Here is an 18,682-nt window from a genome sequence, read left to right on the forward strand (position 1 = left end):
ACAGAACAAAAGGTTCTTGTTACTTAAAACATTGGATAAAGAGCGAGGGGGGGGGGAACTGTTTTTCTTGGTTTCGGCTCTGACTGAAAAGTCCTAATAGCTCTGATTCTGTCAGTCGGTTGGTATGAAGAGCTCAGCTGGAGCTGAGGTGGGGGACACATTTTGGCCGTCCAATCATGTTGCTGACATCCAGTGACCACCCACCCACAGACTTACAAGAGTTAACAAACACAAAGGTTAAACTTTAAAATCATTTCATTACATTCACTTTGTTATTCTTAACACAGAGAATTCACATTGAAACATTCAGTCAGACATGGATAGAATTCATTGCATGTTTTACTCAGTTTATGTAATTCTGCTTCAGTTATATTTATCTTTAGCACATTTTCACATGAACATTTTTTGGGACATAATCCCATCTTAATTTAAATAGAGAGGAATACTTTTATCTTTTACAATGTTTGTCAGTCATCTTTTTAAATGTATTTTATGAAACATCTTTTATTAATTCATTCATTCTGTAAGTCATTCTGTGAGACTAGTGGCTACAGTGTGTCGCGCTCACCCCCATCCTGCACCACACACACCAGGGTCAGACTCTGTAAAGGTTTTCAATGGGGGGCTGTTATCACTGTTGTTTTATTTTCTGGTCAAACAACACAACGCAACACTGTAATCCCACATTGTTGAGCTATTGTAAATTCAACAATTAATGACATATTCATTATATGTATGCGTGTATACATGGATGGGTGGATGGATGGATGATGCATCAGTGACCCACCCTCCCTGGATTTCCATCATTTTATCAACTATCCATCCATCCATCCATCTTCATCCGCTTCGTCCGGGGCCGGGTCGCGGGGGCAGCAGCCTAAGCAAAGAGGCCCAGACCTCCCTTTCCCCAGCCACCTCCTCCAGCTTATCCGGGGGAATACCAAGGTGTTCCCAGGCCAGCCGAGAGATATAATCTCTCCAGCGTGTCCTGGGTCTGCCCCGGGGCCTCCTCCCGGTGGGACATGCCTGGAACACCTCACCCAGGAGGCGCCCAGGGGGCATCCTTGTCAGATGCCCGAACCACCTCAGCTGGCTCCTTTCGATGTGGAGCAGCAGCGGCTCTACTCTGAGCCCCTCCCGGATGGCTGAACTTCTCACCCTATCTCTAAGGGAGAGGCCAGCCACCCTTCGGAGGAAGCTCATTTCTGCCGCTTGTATCCGCGATCTCGTTCTTTCGGTCACTACCCACAGCTCGTGGCCATAGGTGAGGGTAGGGACGTAGATCGACCGGTAAATTGAGAGCTTCGCTTTTACACTCAGCTCCCTCTTCACCACGACGGACCGGTGCAGCGTCCACATTACTGCAGCTGCAGCCCCAATCCGTCTGTCGATCTCCGGCTCCCTTCTCCCATCACTCGCGAACAAGACCCCGAGATACTTGAACTCCTCCACTTGGGGCAGGAACTCATCCCCGACCTGGAGTGGGCACTCCACCCTTTTCCGGCTGAGAACCATTGCCTCAGATTTGGAGGTGCTGATCCTCATTCCCGCTGCTTCACACTCGGCTGCGAACCGTTCCAGTGCGAGCTGGAGGCCCTCACCCAATGAAGCCAACAGAACCACATCATCTGCAAAAATCAGAGATGAGATTCTGAGGCCACCAAAGCGAAAGCCCTCCGCCACTTGGCTGCGCCTAGAAATCCTGTCCATAAAAATTATGAACAGAACCGGAGAGGGCAGCCCTGGCGGAGCCCATCACCCACCAGGAACGAGTCCGACTTATTGCCGGCAATGCGAACCAAGCTCTTGCAACGGTTGTATAGGGATCGAATGGCTCGTAGCAATGGGCCAGACACCCCATATTCCCGCAACACCTCCCACAGGACACCCCGAGGGACACGGTCGAATGCCTTCTCCAAGTCCACAAAACAAATGTAGACTGGTTGGGCAAACTCCCATGCACCCTCAAGTATCCTGGAGAGGATAAAGAGCTGGTCCAGTGTTCCGCGACCAGGACGAAAACCGCATTGTTCCTCCTGTATCCGAGGTTCGACTAACGGACGAACTCTCCTTTCCAGCACCCTGGCATAGACTTTCCCAGGGAGGCTGAGGAGTGTGATCCCCCTGTAGTTGGAACACACCCTCCGGTCCCCTTTCTTAAAGATGGGGACCACCACCCCGGTCTGCCAGTCCACAGGTACTGCCCCTGATCTCCACGCAACATTGCAGAGGCGTGTCAACCAGGACAGCCCTACAACGTCCAGAGCCTTCAGGAACTTTTATCAACTAAATGGTGTTAAAAAAGACATCAGCCACTGAGCAATCTGTCTGTGTGAAGCTAGCTGCGTGCTTAGAGCTGCGTGCTTAGAGCTGCGTGCTTAGAGCTGCGTGCTTAGGCTATGGAGGTGGACTATTGCCTAGCTCCATTTCCCCATGTACTAGTAAACATTTTAATCACTAATCAGAGGCCCTGTTACAATGGATGCCATCCAAGGCCATCAGTGGGAATGGGAAAATTATGCAGTGAAACGACAGAGATCACTGAGCCATTTGCTCCCTTGCCTCTAAGTGACTGCAAATGGGAGCAAAGAGACATTATACAAATGCAAGAATTAGAATTACATTAAACATGCAAATGCAAATATTTAACTACGAATAACCATCAACTGAAACATTGCTTACAGAACAATATCTAGCTCGTAAAATTACATCTTACTGTTGTATATGAAGAGTATTCATGGCTCCCCTAATATAACTCTGGCACCTTTTAAGGTCCTGAATAAGTAATGCCTCGTGGTTCACCTATGGCATTACTTATTATGCACACAAGGCTCTGTCCAGAGACTCGTGTGTCAGTATAACTACCAATAATGATTCATATAAGCAAGCAAAAACTTAAAGCTGTGTAATTTTATCAGCAACTCTACAGAACATTTTACCATTCATCCTGTAAATGTTTTTAGTGGTGAAAGCACTGATATACACAATGAACAGTACCTACACAGCAAGGAAAGTGCTTTGTCCTGTTTTCTGTCCAGTTGTCCTGTATGCAGGGTAAAAGTGAAGAAAAAGGATCAAGTCATCAGAAATATTCATGATATACTAAAAAACACACACAATTTATCTTCTAAAAATAACTTTTGAATTATTTAAATGTAATTATTAAGTCCCATGTACCAACAACCAACCAGAGCAGATACTGCTCTGTTTTTTATTTTGAGGACCAAAATATGCTCTCAAATAGATGAAAATCTGCATATGTTGATGGGTTTCAAACAGGGAGGGTAAAAATGGCACCATAGCTCCACTGTTCCACCATCTGGCACAAATGTGTAACACCCCAAACCCCAAAACAGTAACCAAACTCAAAAGGACCTCTGCCATTTTGATTTTAAAAAGACTTTATTGTGATTTTCAGACAGCGTACTTCTTCAGATTTCTTCTAGGGATCAAAAGGAAAACTTCATATTTGGTCTGTCTCAGCTACAGACTTTGGTGACGCTAGTACAAAGTGTAAAGCTGTTGACTTTTCATTGTGGGGCATGTTCAATCAGTCACCATAAAGCTGTAATTTTCTGTCATTCACACGTATATTGTTCAATCTTGCCAAACTTCTGATGAATAATAAGGTCCAACTTGTGACAACAGTCACAATATATACCAAGACTATAAGCCAATAGAAATATTTGGAGTGTAACCTGGTAGAAACATGCAGCGTCATGTTTTATGCTTTCGTGTACTACTCCTCGCAGGTTGACTGGATTCATCTTAAACATGGTCTGAACTTTTGACCCTGATGCTTTTTATGAAAACATCCTGTCGGCATGGCAACTCACCAAGAAACAGGAAGTATTTAAGGGGACAAAAAAGTTTAAAAGTGAGAAACTTGGCACACACCTCCAAAGTGATGAAGGCTTTTGTGTTGTCTTGGTCTTATTAGTGTCTGTGCTGACACCCAATAACATGTACCAATGAAGCAACAACAGTGTTACATTTGAACTAGATGTGCGAAATTTGACTTTTGGCATTCTTTAATATCTCAAGATGTACAAAAATGTCTCCTGGAGTGACATTCAAGAGCATGTCAGCTATTTTGACTTAATAGATGAGTTTTCAATATTTTTTTGCAGATATGGGCTTCCTGAGTTAATTTTCACTCAATATGTTTAAAATGTTAACTTTGTTAATCAACCAGAATGTAGAGAACCAGACAGAAGTACCATTTCTTTAAAAAACGATTTCCCAGAAGGGAGTGAGCCAGCAGAACTCAGTTTCCACTCGCTGCTGTGAGACTGGAAAGCTAGAAGAGACATGCAGACACTGAGCCACTGAGAGTGACAGCAGCAGTATTTTCCACTTGGCCAAGCTTACTGCAAGTGTTACGTCAGTTTGTCTCTCTCACTGTGGTGAGAAGATGCTGTCATGATGGTTTCAGGCCAATGCAAGCATAAGTGATCATAACGGATATTTCTGCGAAATGCAAAGAGAGTAGTTGTGATGATGAATATTTACAGGCCAACCTGACGGAGTGTTTTCGGCAGGACATCTACACTATAGGAGTTAAATAAGAAATCCCAGAGAGACAATGGACCCAGCTATCACTATGAGTGCACTTTGCAATGCAGCATATGCATAAAAGACTTGTAAATTGGATAGATGGCATAGGAGATAGCTGAGCTCCATTAAGTGTGTTAGTTCAAGGAAACCATGTTTGCTTTGTCTCAAAGGTTAAAGCAGCTGCATTTAATAGGACAGGGTTCAATGCTCTATCCCAACATGACTGCAATTGCTAACAAAATTATGACCTTCAAGAACTTTAACCCCACAAGGGGTTAAATACCTGGGACTCTCCATCAGTTGTTTTAAAACTTTTCATCTTCTCAGATGAAAGGTGAAACATCTTCACAAACTAAAAAGAAGAGCAGCTGCCTTCTTGTGAAGCACTCAAGACTTTTAAAATGGACTGGTTCTTATGGAGTACTTCTCTACTTGAGCACTTTATACAACATGCATCATTCACCTGTTCATGCAAGCACCTCTTTCTACTCTGTTTTATATTTAGCATTCACAATCAAATTAACACAGCACAGAGCAACTTGGTTTTCAGTGTCTTGCCCAAGGATACTTTGTTTAAAGGTTTTCAGTAGCATTGTCTACAGTATTCACCCTGTAATGTGCATTTAACATCTTCATATTTTCTAATATGCTAGTTTTACCTTCCTTTGTAAAATCAGCCATTATGCTCCCAGTACATGTTTAAGACTGGTCTGATTCTGCCAGTACCACTTCTTACATGAGAATACACAGAGGCAAATACACAGAGGCAAATCTGGTTTGAGTTACTGAGGTGATAACCAGCTTAGTATAGCTGCTTATTCGATTGCCAATGTCGGGGTGAGTAAATTCAGATAAAAGAAAGATACCTGGGTTTGTCTTCTATACTATTTTATCTAAATCAGATTTATGGATACAAAGGAAACTTTGATGAATGTGAAGAATGCCCTCTAGTAAAAAATTTCACATTTTTACATCATGATGATAAAGTATTTTTTTGTGGGAAAACAAAACAGATGAAGCTGAACTAAAAATACTAAATATCACAAGGGTATAATATTTCACTACTTTCTGACATTTTATAAACAATTTATACTCAATAATTAAAGTAATCAGATGTCATACATGACACACTGAGACCATTGTGAAAAGAAAAAAAAAATCACCATCGAGGACCTCATCGTCCAGAGCAGATGACAGTTCAGAGGGGTTTCTGTGGTACGCTTGACACAAGGTCAGAGGCAACGACTACAAGTCAGCCAGAAAACAAGATGGACTGTCAGCCAAGGAGCCCAAGGGGAAAGACAGAAACAGCAGCTACATTTGGAAGGGTAATGAGCTGGCAAGGCATCCAGGAGAAAACACTGAAAGCATTGCATGTTTTTATGGCACCTTCTTGTCACCGTCTCTCTCCAGGGAAAAGGCATGCTTGCCTTTCCACTATCGCTCCCTCTGTCATCCGAGTCCACCTCAGTCCCCTCCCCCCGAGCCCGCAGAGATGTGCTACAGTGTTTGAAAGGCCGAATCTCATCATTCAGTTCCTGAATACTGAATGGGCTCAAGTAATTTTGATTAAGGAAGGACAAAGGTTGCTGACAGTAATCTGTAATCCACTTGAAGGATTTCTAGGACAATGAGCCAGAGGAAGGACTAAGATGGATTGGAATAATTCATGCTTCATTTTTACACTAATTCAAAGAGAGAATGGCTGTTGCTGTTTAAGGCAGTAAGCTTTTCATTTCACTCCAGACAGAAGAGAACTACAAGCTATTAACACCCGAGAGAAGTGCCTGAAATTGACAGTTCCCCAACCAGGAAGTGCTGATGCAGCAAGCTGCCGATCTGATGTGTTATGAGAGGTGAAGCTGAACAGCCTGTTTGCAGCTTGGGAATGTTCCCTATTTAAAAAAAAGCCTCCATTTCAGTTTCCAGCTCCACAGATGATCTGACCTCACCTCCAGTTGCTTCCTGCTGGCTTTTGCTTGTCAGTGGCACTATGCTGCATGTGGGGAGCCACTGACGAAGGGCGAATCACATTTGACCTGTGAAGGGAAACTGCATGAGGCCAACCTTTACACATTCTCCCAAACATGCAATAAATATGAAATGTTAGAGGAGAATATAGCTCATTTCTAATTAATGTCTCAGTTTTCTTAGTTGCTTATGAATTTTTTGCATTAATTCTTGTCACCAACAGCAAGGTCCCCACTGCTCAAGAAGGCGCATGTACAGGCCCATCTTATGTTTGGCAGTGGAGATCTAAAAGATTCAGAAAAAAAAGTGGTCAGATGAATCCAAAACCGAGCGCTCTGACAACTTGACCGGCTGTATTTGGAGGATGACCTAAAGAAAACCATCTGCACAGACAAGCAGGGATTATTCTGTGGGGCTGTTTTTCTGCTAAGGGTACAGGATGACCACACTGAAGGGCCAAGAGATGGGGCCAAATATGGTCGAATATTAGATGAGAACCTCCTTTCCTCTGCCAGAAGACTTAAGATGGGTCATTGGTGGGTCTTGAGGCATGATCCAAAACATAATGCCGAGGTAACAAGGAGTGGCTAAAGAAGAGAAATCAAGAGGCCTCATCAGTTCCCAGACATCAGTCCTATTTAAGCCAGCTAAAGCTTCAAGCTGCCAATTAGCAACCAGAAAAAGCTAAAGAATTTAGAGTTTAGGCAAATAGCAGTGGGCCAAAATCTCTCCTGTGCAAATGTGTGTAAACCTGGTGACAACAACAAGAAATGTCTTAGTGTTGCACTTGCCAACAAGGATTTCTCCACAAAGTACTAAATTATATTTTGCTTGGGGATCAAATACCTTTTCACTCTATGACCATCGAATTAGTTGCAGAAACTTCCTCCAGTGGTTTCTTTTTAGTACCATTTACCATTTCAAACTGAACGCCTTTTGTTCTTCCAAACCTCTTTTTTTTTAGATGTGTCACTACCTTCAAATTCCGTCTATTGGCGTGAAGAACTAAAATGCAATTTGGCCTTGAAGTTACTTTTTTTTGTTAGGGAGGATTTGTTTGTTGTTGACTGCAATGTTAAAATAAGTTCTTTAAAAAGAAAAATGATTTAATATGAAGGCAATATGAGCAGAGAGTACAAACATGCTGAGGGATTGGCTGTGTTAGCTCAGTGAGAGAGTTATTTATATAAAATCTGCTGACTGCAGTGCAAAATACATTTGTTTAAGGAACAGTGGGTAACAAGAACATATTTTAGATATCCAAGTATTCCCATTTTGGACATACTGCAATATTCCTTGAATCTTGAATTTCTATAAAGAAAGAAAGAAACCACTTTTCAAACAAACAAACAAAACACAACAATAACAAGAATTACTACAATCATTTCAAAGCAGACAGTTGTTCCTAATTTTGCTGTCTAAACTTTTCTGGAGAAGCACAAAGAAACAAAGACAAAGGACATGCTCTGCCAAACCGAACGCAGCAGACGAAAGACTTCAAGCTGGTGTCAGTTCATGACGGAAAGATGTTAAAGTCCAGCAGCAACATCACTTTAAAACTAACAGAAACCTGTTTTAAGACTTGTATAGACGTATACTCTAAATTTGATTGAGGCACCAGAACACAAAAAATGGCATGCAAAGAATTGTAACAGACTGCAGGATGTTTATTGGTCCTGCATCAGTCTCTGGCTCAATGATGTTACAGAGTAGAGGTTCCTCAACTTCTGCAAATTGACTTTGTTTCACTGCATCCTCAATTTACTTTTGCATTAAAACTACAGCAACATTCAAATGAGAAAATATTAAACCCTTCTATAATGCTGCTGAACATGACAAATTGTGTTCAGCTGGGTTGAGATCTCATTGTTAGGAAAACCACAGCATATGTGTACAACATTTTCATGCATGTCAGTATTTTTAAGTGACCCCTGGTGGAGATCCATTGATTTTATCTGGTTTTCCTATTGTATTTTATTTTATTGCCCTTATAGTTTAGTTTTGTGTTTCACTTTGTGTTGTGCTTGTCTGTCAAGTAAAAGCTGCAGAAGAGAAATGTTTCACATGGTAAAGGATAAACTAGGAAGTGCTTTACCTCTACAAAGACAAGTAGACCCAAATATTGCCAGCGGTATGCCTCCCACAACATAACAGAGTCAACAGATGCCTTTAGTAGTTAAAGTTTCAAATGTTTTCTTTTATTTGTCACCCATCTGAATGGCCAGTCAGAGACTGATCCACAGAAGCAAGACATAATACGTGTGTGAATGAGAGAGATAGTATAAAATAGAGGAGTTAAAATACCTGGGGTCAATCATCCAAAGCAACAGAGTGCACAAGAGAGGTCAAGAAGAGAGTGCAGGCACGGTGAAGTGAGTGCGACGAGTTTCTGTGTTGATTTGTGACAGAAGGATAGCAGTGAGAGTGACAAGGAAGGTTTACATGATGGTAGTGAGACTTGCTATGATGTATAGACATATGGAGACAGTGGAACTACCAAAATACAGGTCAAACTAGAAGTTGAGATGTTAAGATTTTCATTGGGACTGGCCAGAAGGATGCTAGGGATACAGTTAGATGGTAGCAGATGCTCCACTGTGGCGAACCCTAAAGGGAGTAGCCAAAAGAAGCAGCAGAAGAAACGGGCTGATGTTCCCTTAAATTACACACAGTGAAATAAATATTAAAAGCAGCCACCCATAGCATCCATACTGCTATCTCACAACACACGAAGATACAAAAGTAGGTGCATCAGACACTCCCACAGCAGCAAAACACTTCAAGTCAACCATTCTAGAAGCCATTCCAAACAATCCCCATCATTTATTTACAATATATTAAAAAGTAATGCAAAATTTGTAACAAGTGGTCAATTTGTATAGTAATGAAAATAGGAACTATTCTCAAAGCTAGCATGAATCATAAACATATTTATATATAAATACTGTGTCTGTGTGTGTGCAGTCAGTGCTGGGTCAACCTTTTTACTTTCTTTTATTTTGTGTGTGTGTGTGTGTGTGTGTGTGTGTGTGTGTGTGTGTGTCTTCAAACAAAACATGTTATCAGGTCAATCAGGTCAGAAAACACATTTCCACACTCGTGCAGACTGCATAGAGAAGAAAAAAAAACATTTCTTAAAAAGCAAGAGTCACACCTAAATCCTCCCACGAAGAACACCCACTGATTCTTTCAGCCCCTGTAATGTGAAGCTTTTCTGAAGTTTAAACTGCTTCCAAACATGTCTAATGCCACTCAGCAAATACCAGACAAGACCAAAGGGTGTGATGTAGCACTTCAGTCAAAAAAATAAAATGCAGGTTGTTCTCTTTTTTTTTCTTTTGCTGTTCAGGAAACACCAAACTGAAAACAGAACAGGCTTGAATGACACTGAACATGATTTCACAGTATTGCTCATACAGGCTATAATGTATCCAGTTAAAGACATTACAGTTAAATGAACCTTGGTGATGTTTTACACTCTCATTATTAAAACTCACTGAAAGACATCCAAATTAAGATTCATTTACTTCTGTGGACTGAAACATCTGGTCCATGTGTGAAATCACCAAGTGTGTTTATGTTTACGCGGGTAGTTCGCTATTTGTCTGAATGAGACAACATTCCTAATTTGACAGAGGTAAAATCCATTTAGATACTTTAACTTAGCACTAGCTTTACTGAAATGGATCTCTCATTCCAATGAAGAGATGTCTACTAAGCCAATAGTCCATTTTAGAAGTATTAGTACTGTGCATTCAGAATGCATATCCCAGAGTTTTACTGCAGTTTGTGAAACAAAGCTTCTTGCATGTTTATGATCAGCTTCATGTTACACAGGAGAACCCCACCTACATCAGAAAAAAATTAAGATATCAACTAGCGTTTGGATAGAAGCAAATGTCACACAGCTGACCTTTCAGAATAAAATTAGCTCTAAAAGGAAAACTATATATTTTAAAGCTTCTTTTTTAGATTTCTGTTTTCAGTAGGAAGTTTAAGAGCTTTGATGGCATCAAACAGACTGTCTATAATGATTGTTATAATGTGTCACTGCTTCCTCTCACTGTACAAAACTGAAGTAGCAGCTGTGACTGTGGGTAACATAAAGGTCCTCCCTGCTGACCAGACAAAATGTGGCCCCGCCCCTCTCTGAGCCTGGTTCTGCCAGAGGTTTCTTCCTGTTAAAAGGGAGTTTTTCCTTCCCACTGTCACCAAAGTGTTCGCTCATAGGGGTCATCTGATTGTTGGGGTTTCTCTGTATTATTAGAAGATCTTCACCTTACAATATGAAGCGCTTTGAGGAGACTGCTGTTGTGAATTGGCGCTGTATAAATACAGTTTTATATCATTTAATTGAACAAGCCATTGAAATCTTAACTGCCTTAGACTGTTGTGGATTATAACTGCAGCTACATATTAAGTGGTTTCACTCTTAGCTTAGTGTCAAGGACCTGTTGGGAGGAGCCTCAATACCACCCTCAGGTCACTACTGCACGTGCGAACTTTTGCACTTCATATTTTGTTCCAAAACCATTGTCAGTTTTGATCTTTCCATGTAATTTGGTGATAAGAAAAAGCATAACACTAGACTTTTTCTTTTTTTATATGCTGGCTGAGGATCAGTTTTTATAAGAACCCAACAAATGACTGTTGTCCAAAGTCTATTCCGTTTAAAAAAAGGAAAACACATCAACCTCAAAACTAACGGAAACAAGAGCGCATGTAAGCATGACACACAGGAGAAAGCCATAGAGTCTTCCTCACTAACAAAGCCTGGGAAATGCTTTGTCAAATCAAATCAAAATGGCTCAAACCATTTCACAGAAGTAAGATGAAAGTAAATGAATGTGCTCGACAGTAATCCTCTGAAAAACACATCTGTCGTTTCATAGTGATATAGCTCTCCTGGAAGGAAGAACTAATTTGCCAGTAAAAGGCAGAGAAAAGAGAATTCAGGCAAACAAAAAGCGAGCAGATGATAATGAAAGCGTCTTAAGTGTACCATGCAGCAGTTCATGAAGCACCCCAGCTGCAGAGAAGCCAGCTGTAGAGGAGCCCACTTAAATCAAATGGCACTTCTCCCAAACGGGAAGGAAGGAAGGAAGGAAAAAGACTGGTAATAAGAAAAGCAGTGTGCTCACATACTTGGAACAAAGGCTTTTTTGGCAATACACTGTAGTATGGCAATATATATTACTGTGGTATATTACATGTAAATCCAGAAGAGAGACAAAGAGAAAAAGGATCCATTATTATTGCAAGCTCAAGTTCTTTGGCTCAGTTGCAGCCATGATGAGTTTTATACCAGATGGCTGTTCAAGCAAAGCAACTGCTGCTTGCATGCAATGAGCACAGTCGAGCCGTAAATAATGGAGCTGCTGTTTGTGCAGTGAGGTCAGACTGATAAGTGCACGGTCAAAAACAGACCATAGTATCTGTTCAATTATGTCCTGTGAGGGTCTGCCACAGGAAGCATTGATTCTAAGTGTTTGTGTTCTCCTGCAGGGGTAGGAGTGTTTGTGTGTGGTTGTGTCCATATGACCACAAATGTGCTGATCTCTGCATGCAAGACAAAATGTCACAGCTGTCACAGTCTCATAAGGCTATGATGCAGTCTCGTAAGGCTTGTCCTCGCCATCTCGACCTTTCACACTGGTGTTGTATCTGTATCGAGGATAGTGTAGGGACGCCCCGCCTTCTTCTTTTTCTTCTTCTTCTTCCTCTTCATCAGATCTATCGAAAAGGTAGCGTCTTTGGCTAGGCGGGCTGGAGCAAGGAAGAACAAACAGATTTTTAAAATTATTATTTAGAAAGCGAATAGAGAACAGTATGGAGGCTGAAATCTGAGAAATGTCCTCGAATGTTATTATTTCATTTGCTCATTTGGGGCAAAAAAAGCTTGTGAATCTGATGACATTTTCTGTATTTTTGTAGAAATATGAAAACAGGCATCACGTTTTTACACAAGTGATAAAATTAGATAAATCAAATAAAACAAGTGGAACCAAATGAACTGACTTGGTTGAAACAATTTTACCCCCTTTCCTCCACACACAACAAAACACGGCTGACTTATCCACCTGACTGTGGATTGGTGTAGTTTAAACTCCTAGCAGTTTCAGTGCCTTTTGCAGCCTGCTAACCATAAACATGCCTTCTTCTAAAGTCACCAAAAGTTCACACTTTTTCCTTTCAGAATTTTGTAATACCAGATACATTTTCTCAATAAATAGATAAAAAGGTTTGGCATGATTTCATTGTTTTAAATTAGTTCTTTATCTGCTTTTAGTACTTGAGTCAAAATCCAATAACATTTGTACAGAAAATATCAGAATTTACAAACTTTTTCTGGCAGCTGTACAAACAACATGTACACAAAACACTCTGTGATATGCTGTGAAAAGTTCTGGTCGGATCAAAAAAGGCTAATATACTGTAAAAGACACTTTGCCACAGTTCACAGTTCAGGTCTTATATATTTCACTGATTTTTGGATGTATTATGTCCATATGGTGACTAGATTTTCTTCATTAGCCTTCATTATTCTGACTACATGCATGTGTGTATATGTTATATTCTTCTAATCAGAGAGCTGCAGTATTTTATTCATGTCAGCCATTGCTCTAGCATCTAGTGGGCACAAAAACTTGCAATCTCAAGCAATGTGGGAACATGCTACCATCCAAAACACATCATATTAATGTTGTTATTAAAGACAAGGATTTCAAAGTGACAGGTGAGATTACAATCTCAAAATGTTACAATAATATTTGTCAATGGCCTGTGAGAGATATTTTGGTCTCGGAGCATATGCTGTCTGATACTGTTTCAGGCGCCTTGAGGCAACGGCCCATTATGAATAACACTGAACTGAATATGAAAATTTAGAGGGAGAAAAATGTGGAAAAGCAGGAGACAATGATTTATTCTAGGGTCATGATATTGTTTACCCAGCATAGTGGCTTCACACTGTCACACAGCTATACTGAATATAGGCCATTTTCTAACCCATTTTGAGAATTGTTTACACCTCAATTAGCCGAAAAAGCAAGAAAAACAAGAAACCTACTAAAAATAAACATAGAAATTTTTCATATTGATATTTAAATATTGTAAACTGCTGGAGTTAATTACAGTGAAATGTGCATCACACATAAATTTGCTAATTGACTTGTAATGTAATTTTTATTCCTTTGTAAATCAAAGGAATATCTCAGGAGTATTGAGTAGCTGAGCTAGATATCCACAAATAATACCTTCTTATCGACTGTGTCTCCTTTTATGATAACATTTCACCAAACCAGGAGGCGGTTCTGGTCTAAAGGACTCCTGGATAAAAGCAATCAATGTGAAGAGACCACCACACAGACTACTGTCACTAAAGTGTACAGCACAAACTGTTAGCATCACTAATGTCACACGTGAAAAAGGCAATCCCCTTATTAGAATTTAAAACTATTCAAGTCAGACTGTATGAGAAATAGTTAATGTGCTGGTTAATAGAAGTGAAAGGCCTTTGTTTGGTTAGGTGACATCATGCTTCAAACAACTCTTTCCAAGGTAAGTCTACGTACTGCTTGCATCAGTCACTCTCCGGCCGGTATAAATACTTCATCATCAGGCTGTCGACCTTCTTCTTTCTCTTCTTCTCATCCTTTTTATTAAGGGGCTGAGTCTTGCTCTGAGACCCAGCTTCTTCATCCACTTCTGGACTTGAAGCCTTTCGAGCTGGTGCCCTTTTCACACTGCTGGAACTTCGGTAGGAAATAGTGGAGGCATCAGAGCTGGATTCTGATTCTGAAGATGAGGAAGATGAGGAAGAAGACAAAGACTCATCCTTCCTTTTGGATTTTTTCTGAGATTTTTTGGATCTCCTCTTGGAGCTGCTTCTGTGACGATGGCCATCTTCTGAGCTGTCAGAGTCAGAGCTGTGGCTTCTCTTCTTTTTCTTGCTCTTTCCTTTACTACTGTGGCCATGGCGGCTACTGCGGCTACTGGCTGGTCTCATGCAGTCCGCGGCAGATGCAGAGCGTCTGAGGCTGTTGACAGGGTGAGTATCTTTTCTGTCAGCTTCATTATTGTTGAACTTTTCTTCTTCACAGTCAGAGTCTTCCAAAGTCCTGCGCTTGAATTTGATAGGTTTAAAACTCAGGACTTCATTGATGGCTTTCTCCAGGTCAGGGTCAAGGTAGTTGCGATGGCTGACTGTTTTGACATCCAAGTTATCAACTGCGTCATTTTCAAAATTTGATCTGACTTGTGGTGGTGGCATGGAGATGCTGCGTCCAGTTGAAGAGTGTGGACTGTATGCTGACCTCTCAGTGAAGGCCACACTTCTACTATCATCAATATCAACATCAAACTCACTAAGACGGCAGCTGTAAGCCACTGAGTCAGGCCGACTAACACTTCCGGGACTACAACCTCCAAAACGTCTGCTATAGCAAGGGCTACTGGGACCACTGCTATACTGTGAACGGCTCCCTCTACCCTTGTCTAATCTTGAGGTGCTTTGATGGCGTCCAAGTGGGCTTGACAGACCTAAGCTGACGTTAGACTTGGCATCATTCTCTGGGTTTAACCCAAGAAATGTGGAGGCCCGACTTGGTGCAGTAAATGAAATGGTTGATTCTTCGTTAAAGTTGCTCCAGCGGCTGTCCAAACCTTTTCTAGCCTGGCTGTTGGCTTCTGAATAGGCTTGGGAGATGACTGACTGTCTGTCATTCATGCCATCCAATACCTGAGACTTTCTCCTTGAGCTGGCTAAGTATGCATCATTCTGAAAATCAGAAGCTTTGGGTTTCGGTTTACGAAAGGATAGCGTATCCTCTGACTCAGCATTCTGACTGAAGAGGGCATCTCCTTTGCTACTGAGGTTGGATCGTTTTCTGTAGCTTAGGGAGCTCATCACTGAAACTGGCCTGCTTGTTTCTACCTCTCTACCTTCTTTATTCACCTCTTTCCATTCCTTACCCTCTTTCAATTCCTTTCCTTCCTTTGCTTCTACATTTACAGCACTTCTACAAAGAAAAACAGGAAGAGACAAAAGAAATAAAGACAGTGGGAGAGAAAATGACAAAGACGAGATATTAGGCAAAAGCAAAGGTGAGTGAAAGAAGAGAATGAAATGAATGAATGAAATGTGACAAAAATCATAAAAACTGAAATGAGAGAAGAAATGCAAGTGCTGAAATTTAGCAAAATGAGATGAAAGCAAGGAAAGCAATGTAACACAATACCACTCAGGTTTGGTTCAGGGCTAATTTGTCTACCCATCTATACAGTCCTATAAAAATGTGTGACTTTTAATAATTTTTTTCACGAGCACATAAAAGTGCACTTGTATGCATTTCACTCACATAATGTGGCTGAAACTCACAGAAAAATGAACTTCACCACAGCGTAAATTCTCCCTTAAAACATAGTCCTTTCTCCCCCTTTTCCTTTCTTTTGAGCTGTTTTATAATGAGTTAAAAAACCCAACAGGAACTCTAAAGTATCTGTACCTGTGTACTGGCAGTTAGTCACTGAACTTGAAAGTGTGTGTCCATAGGGTGAAGCTGCTGAGAGAAATTTAAAAACACCAAGTATTTAAAGTTGGGAATGACTCAGCTCAGCTCAGCTGAGGGAGGAAAGTCAAATGTGGTAAGGAGATAAATCTGGCCCAGTCAAAACCGTCAGCTCGCAGACATTAATCTCAGCAAGCGGCTCAGGTAGACTTGCCAGCTGGCCTATGGGCATATCGATAAATCCACCACCAAGGTCCCCTCCTTTTACTAAAGGGAAAAAAAGCCCTGCTTCACCAAGTGGATGACAATGAAGACAGAACAGTTTGCAAAATACATTTAATAGCAGTCCCTTCTTTTCAGTTAAATTCTCTGTGTTGATGGCTTTATTTCCTCAGGCCACAACATGTTAACCTTTTTAAGCAGATATGCTTAAATATGCTAAGTTCAGGAAAAACAAATGTCTTGGCAGACTGTTTCCCAACTGCTGCTGAAGAGACGGTGAGAGTTGCTACTGTAACCCACCTAAAATTTGCCTCATGAAAATGAACTGCTGTTCCCAAAGAATGCCAGTAGGTGGCACTGTGAGATTGTTTAGTGCTTGTGAACTTGAGTTGATATAGAGAATAGTGCTAAGGCTACGTATGCTGGTCCGAGCTACTCACCAAGTTTTTCTTTAATCCTTGTTCAAGAAAAAGGTTATGTGTGAAGACACAAATTGGATTTTACTCTTCCGCTTGCTGGGAAACACGGACACTTTTTGTTGATGCCGATGTACCTCTGTTTTTGTTCATTTCCGGTGACTGCGCTAGCATAGCAAGCTAATCGTTAGCTAATCATTAGCTTAGTATAATGTAAATTTCATGTGTTCCTTTTAAGTGCTGTATTATGTTTTTATTTCTTCACTTGTGAATGTTTTAAACCAATCGGAAATATTTCTTTGGAAGCTAGTAGGTAAGTTTTATTTATTGTAATGAGATGATAAATATGAGCAGTCTTTGGCTAAATAGTACTGCGACCACGTTTTGCACTTTCCTCGTGCATCAGTAATGTGCTTTCTCTCAATTCATTGGATTGATGTGACTGCTGTTCACAAAATATGAGATTTGAGTTAAATTTGTATGATGTGGAAATTGTTTTAAGGTTCTTTGATTTATTTTTATTATTGATTGCATTAAGTCGTTATATACAAAGAGTGAGAGGCATTTGGTCACTAGTGTTGATTAAGTTGTTACATGATATTCATGTAAAATATGTTCCTGCCCTGTGCAGGTTGGTTTTTTTGTTGGAGTCTAAAGTTGCGAGCCAGGATTCCGGATCCCCAGCTGCGATGCAGGAAAGGTTTCCAGCCTACTTAGAAGTGACAACTGCGTTACTTCTTGACAAATAAGCTTATGAGATCTCAGAACAATACACTACCCGGGTAGTACTACTAACATTAACACTATTCACACACCTGAACTGAAAAGAACTCTGAACTCTAAAACTGAATACACAGACTGACAAATATGGACTATTGGAACTGTTGAATGACTGTTTTTGGTTTAGTTTTTGAATAAATGTTGACTGTTCTTTTAGCTGTGTGTCATTCGTTCCTTAGTCGATTCCTAGAGAACATAAGCCCAAGATCCTAACAAAGTATGGTGTGTTACACTACCTTTGTACTGACCTGAAGCTTTTGAGACTGCCGTCATCAGAGAGATTTTTGGTGGAACCTTTGTTCTTGGACAGCCATGACTTCACCCCTTCCACATGATCCTCCACCTCAGAATCTGTGTTTGAATCCCCTTGACTGGTGCAGGCCAGATACAGGAAAACAGGTCAGCGAAAGCAAAGGAGAGAAGAGAGCAAAGAATAGGATAAAGAGAAAAGTCAAATATTGCCATTCAGTGGGAGAATAGGGTGATGGAATATGAATGTGAAATGGCAGTTAGCACAGGTAGTAATGTTCGTGTGTGGTGTTAGTGTGGCAGCGAAGGGTGGCTGTAGCATTTATTCTAGGGGGAAAAAAACACATGCATGTCAAGTCAAGGTTGCAGAGATGTCAACACCTTAAGACTTCACTTATGGTTATCAAACCATGAAATCAATGCCAGAAATTTCACACGTTTTTCAGTGTTTATTGAACCTTCTGGCAGTAGAAATTGTGTATATGAATTTTAATTTCTACTGTATTTGTTACATTTGGTATTTTTGGGGAGGCGGGGGGGATCACACTGATGATGCACAAATCACAAAAACTGTGTCTGAAATAGGATCCACCAGGCGTTAAGGGGTTAAATGAGCGCTACCAATGCTGGCAAACATTAAACTTCTCTACTTCAGTGACAAAGAAACAACATGAAAGAGCTATAATGCAAGGCACAACAGCTTTGATATATACAGTTCAACAGGGAGGGAGGGATAGCTCAGTAGATAGCGTGGTCGCCCCATGATCGGAAGGGGCTCGAGTCCACTGAATGGCTTACCCTGAGGTACCCTTGAGCAAGGTACCATCCCTACACACTGCTCCCTGGGGGCCTGATTAGTGGCTGCCCATTGCTTCACTGAGTGAATGGGTCAAATGCAGAGAGTAATTTCCCCATGGGGATAAATAAAGTATACATTATTATTATTATTATTATTATCATCATCATTCAAAGGAACTG

The 18,682-nt window shown here is 40.9% G+C and overlaps 1 protein-coding gene across 10 annotated transcripts in view; it reads right to left on the minus strand.

Annotated features, from left to right (window-relative positions):
• Window positions 1–9,542: 9,542 nt before the first annotated feature.
• myo18ab (myosin XVIIIA b) overlaps window positions 9,543–18,682 on the minus strand; it is a 132,272-nt gene continuing 123,132 nt past the window's right edge. For 8 of the 10 annotated variants that reach the window (XM_086260623.1, XM_086260620.1, XM_086260619.1 and 5 more), the window contains 3 exons: window positions 17,704–17,826; window positions 14,103–15,548; window positions 12,154–12,294 (listed from right to left, as the gene is read on the minus strand). In XM_086260623.1, the coding sequence (XP_086116749.1) occupies window positions 14,111–15,548; window positions 17,704–17,826 (1,561 nt within the window). In that variant the 3' untranslated portion in view covers window positions 12,154–12,294; window positions 14,103–14,110. Of the gene's footprint in view, window positions 12,295–14,102; window positions 15,549–17,703; window positions 17,827–18,682 lie in introns of all 10 variants that reach the window. The other 2 variants (XM_086260622.1, XM_086260621.1) reach the window with 1 other exon arrangement.

Source organism: Aulonocara sp. 'chitande type north' Nkhata Bay, linkage group LG14 (genome assembly GCF_057382095.1).
Source record: "Aulonocara sp. 'chitande type north' Nkhata Bay isolate Kocher_YH1m ecotype deep benthic linkage group LG14, A_spYH_male_GT1.1, whole genome shotgun sequence".
Classification (NCBI taxonomy): domain Eukaryota; kingdom Metazoa; phylum Chordata; class Actinopteri; order Cichliformes; family Cichlidae; genus Aulonocara; species Aulonocara sp. 'chitande type north' Nkhata Bay.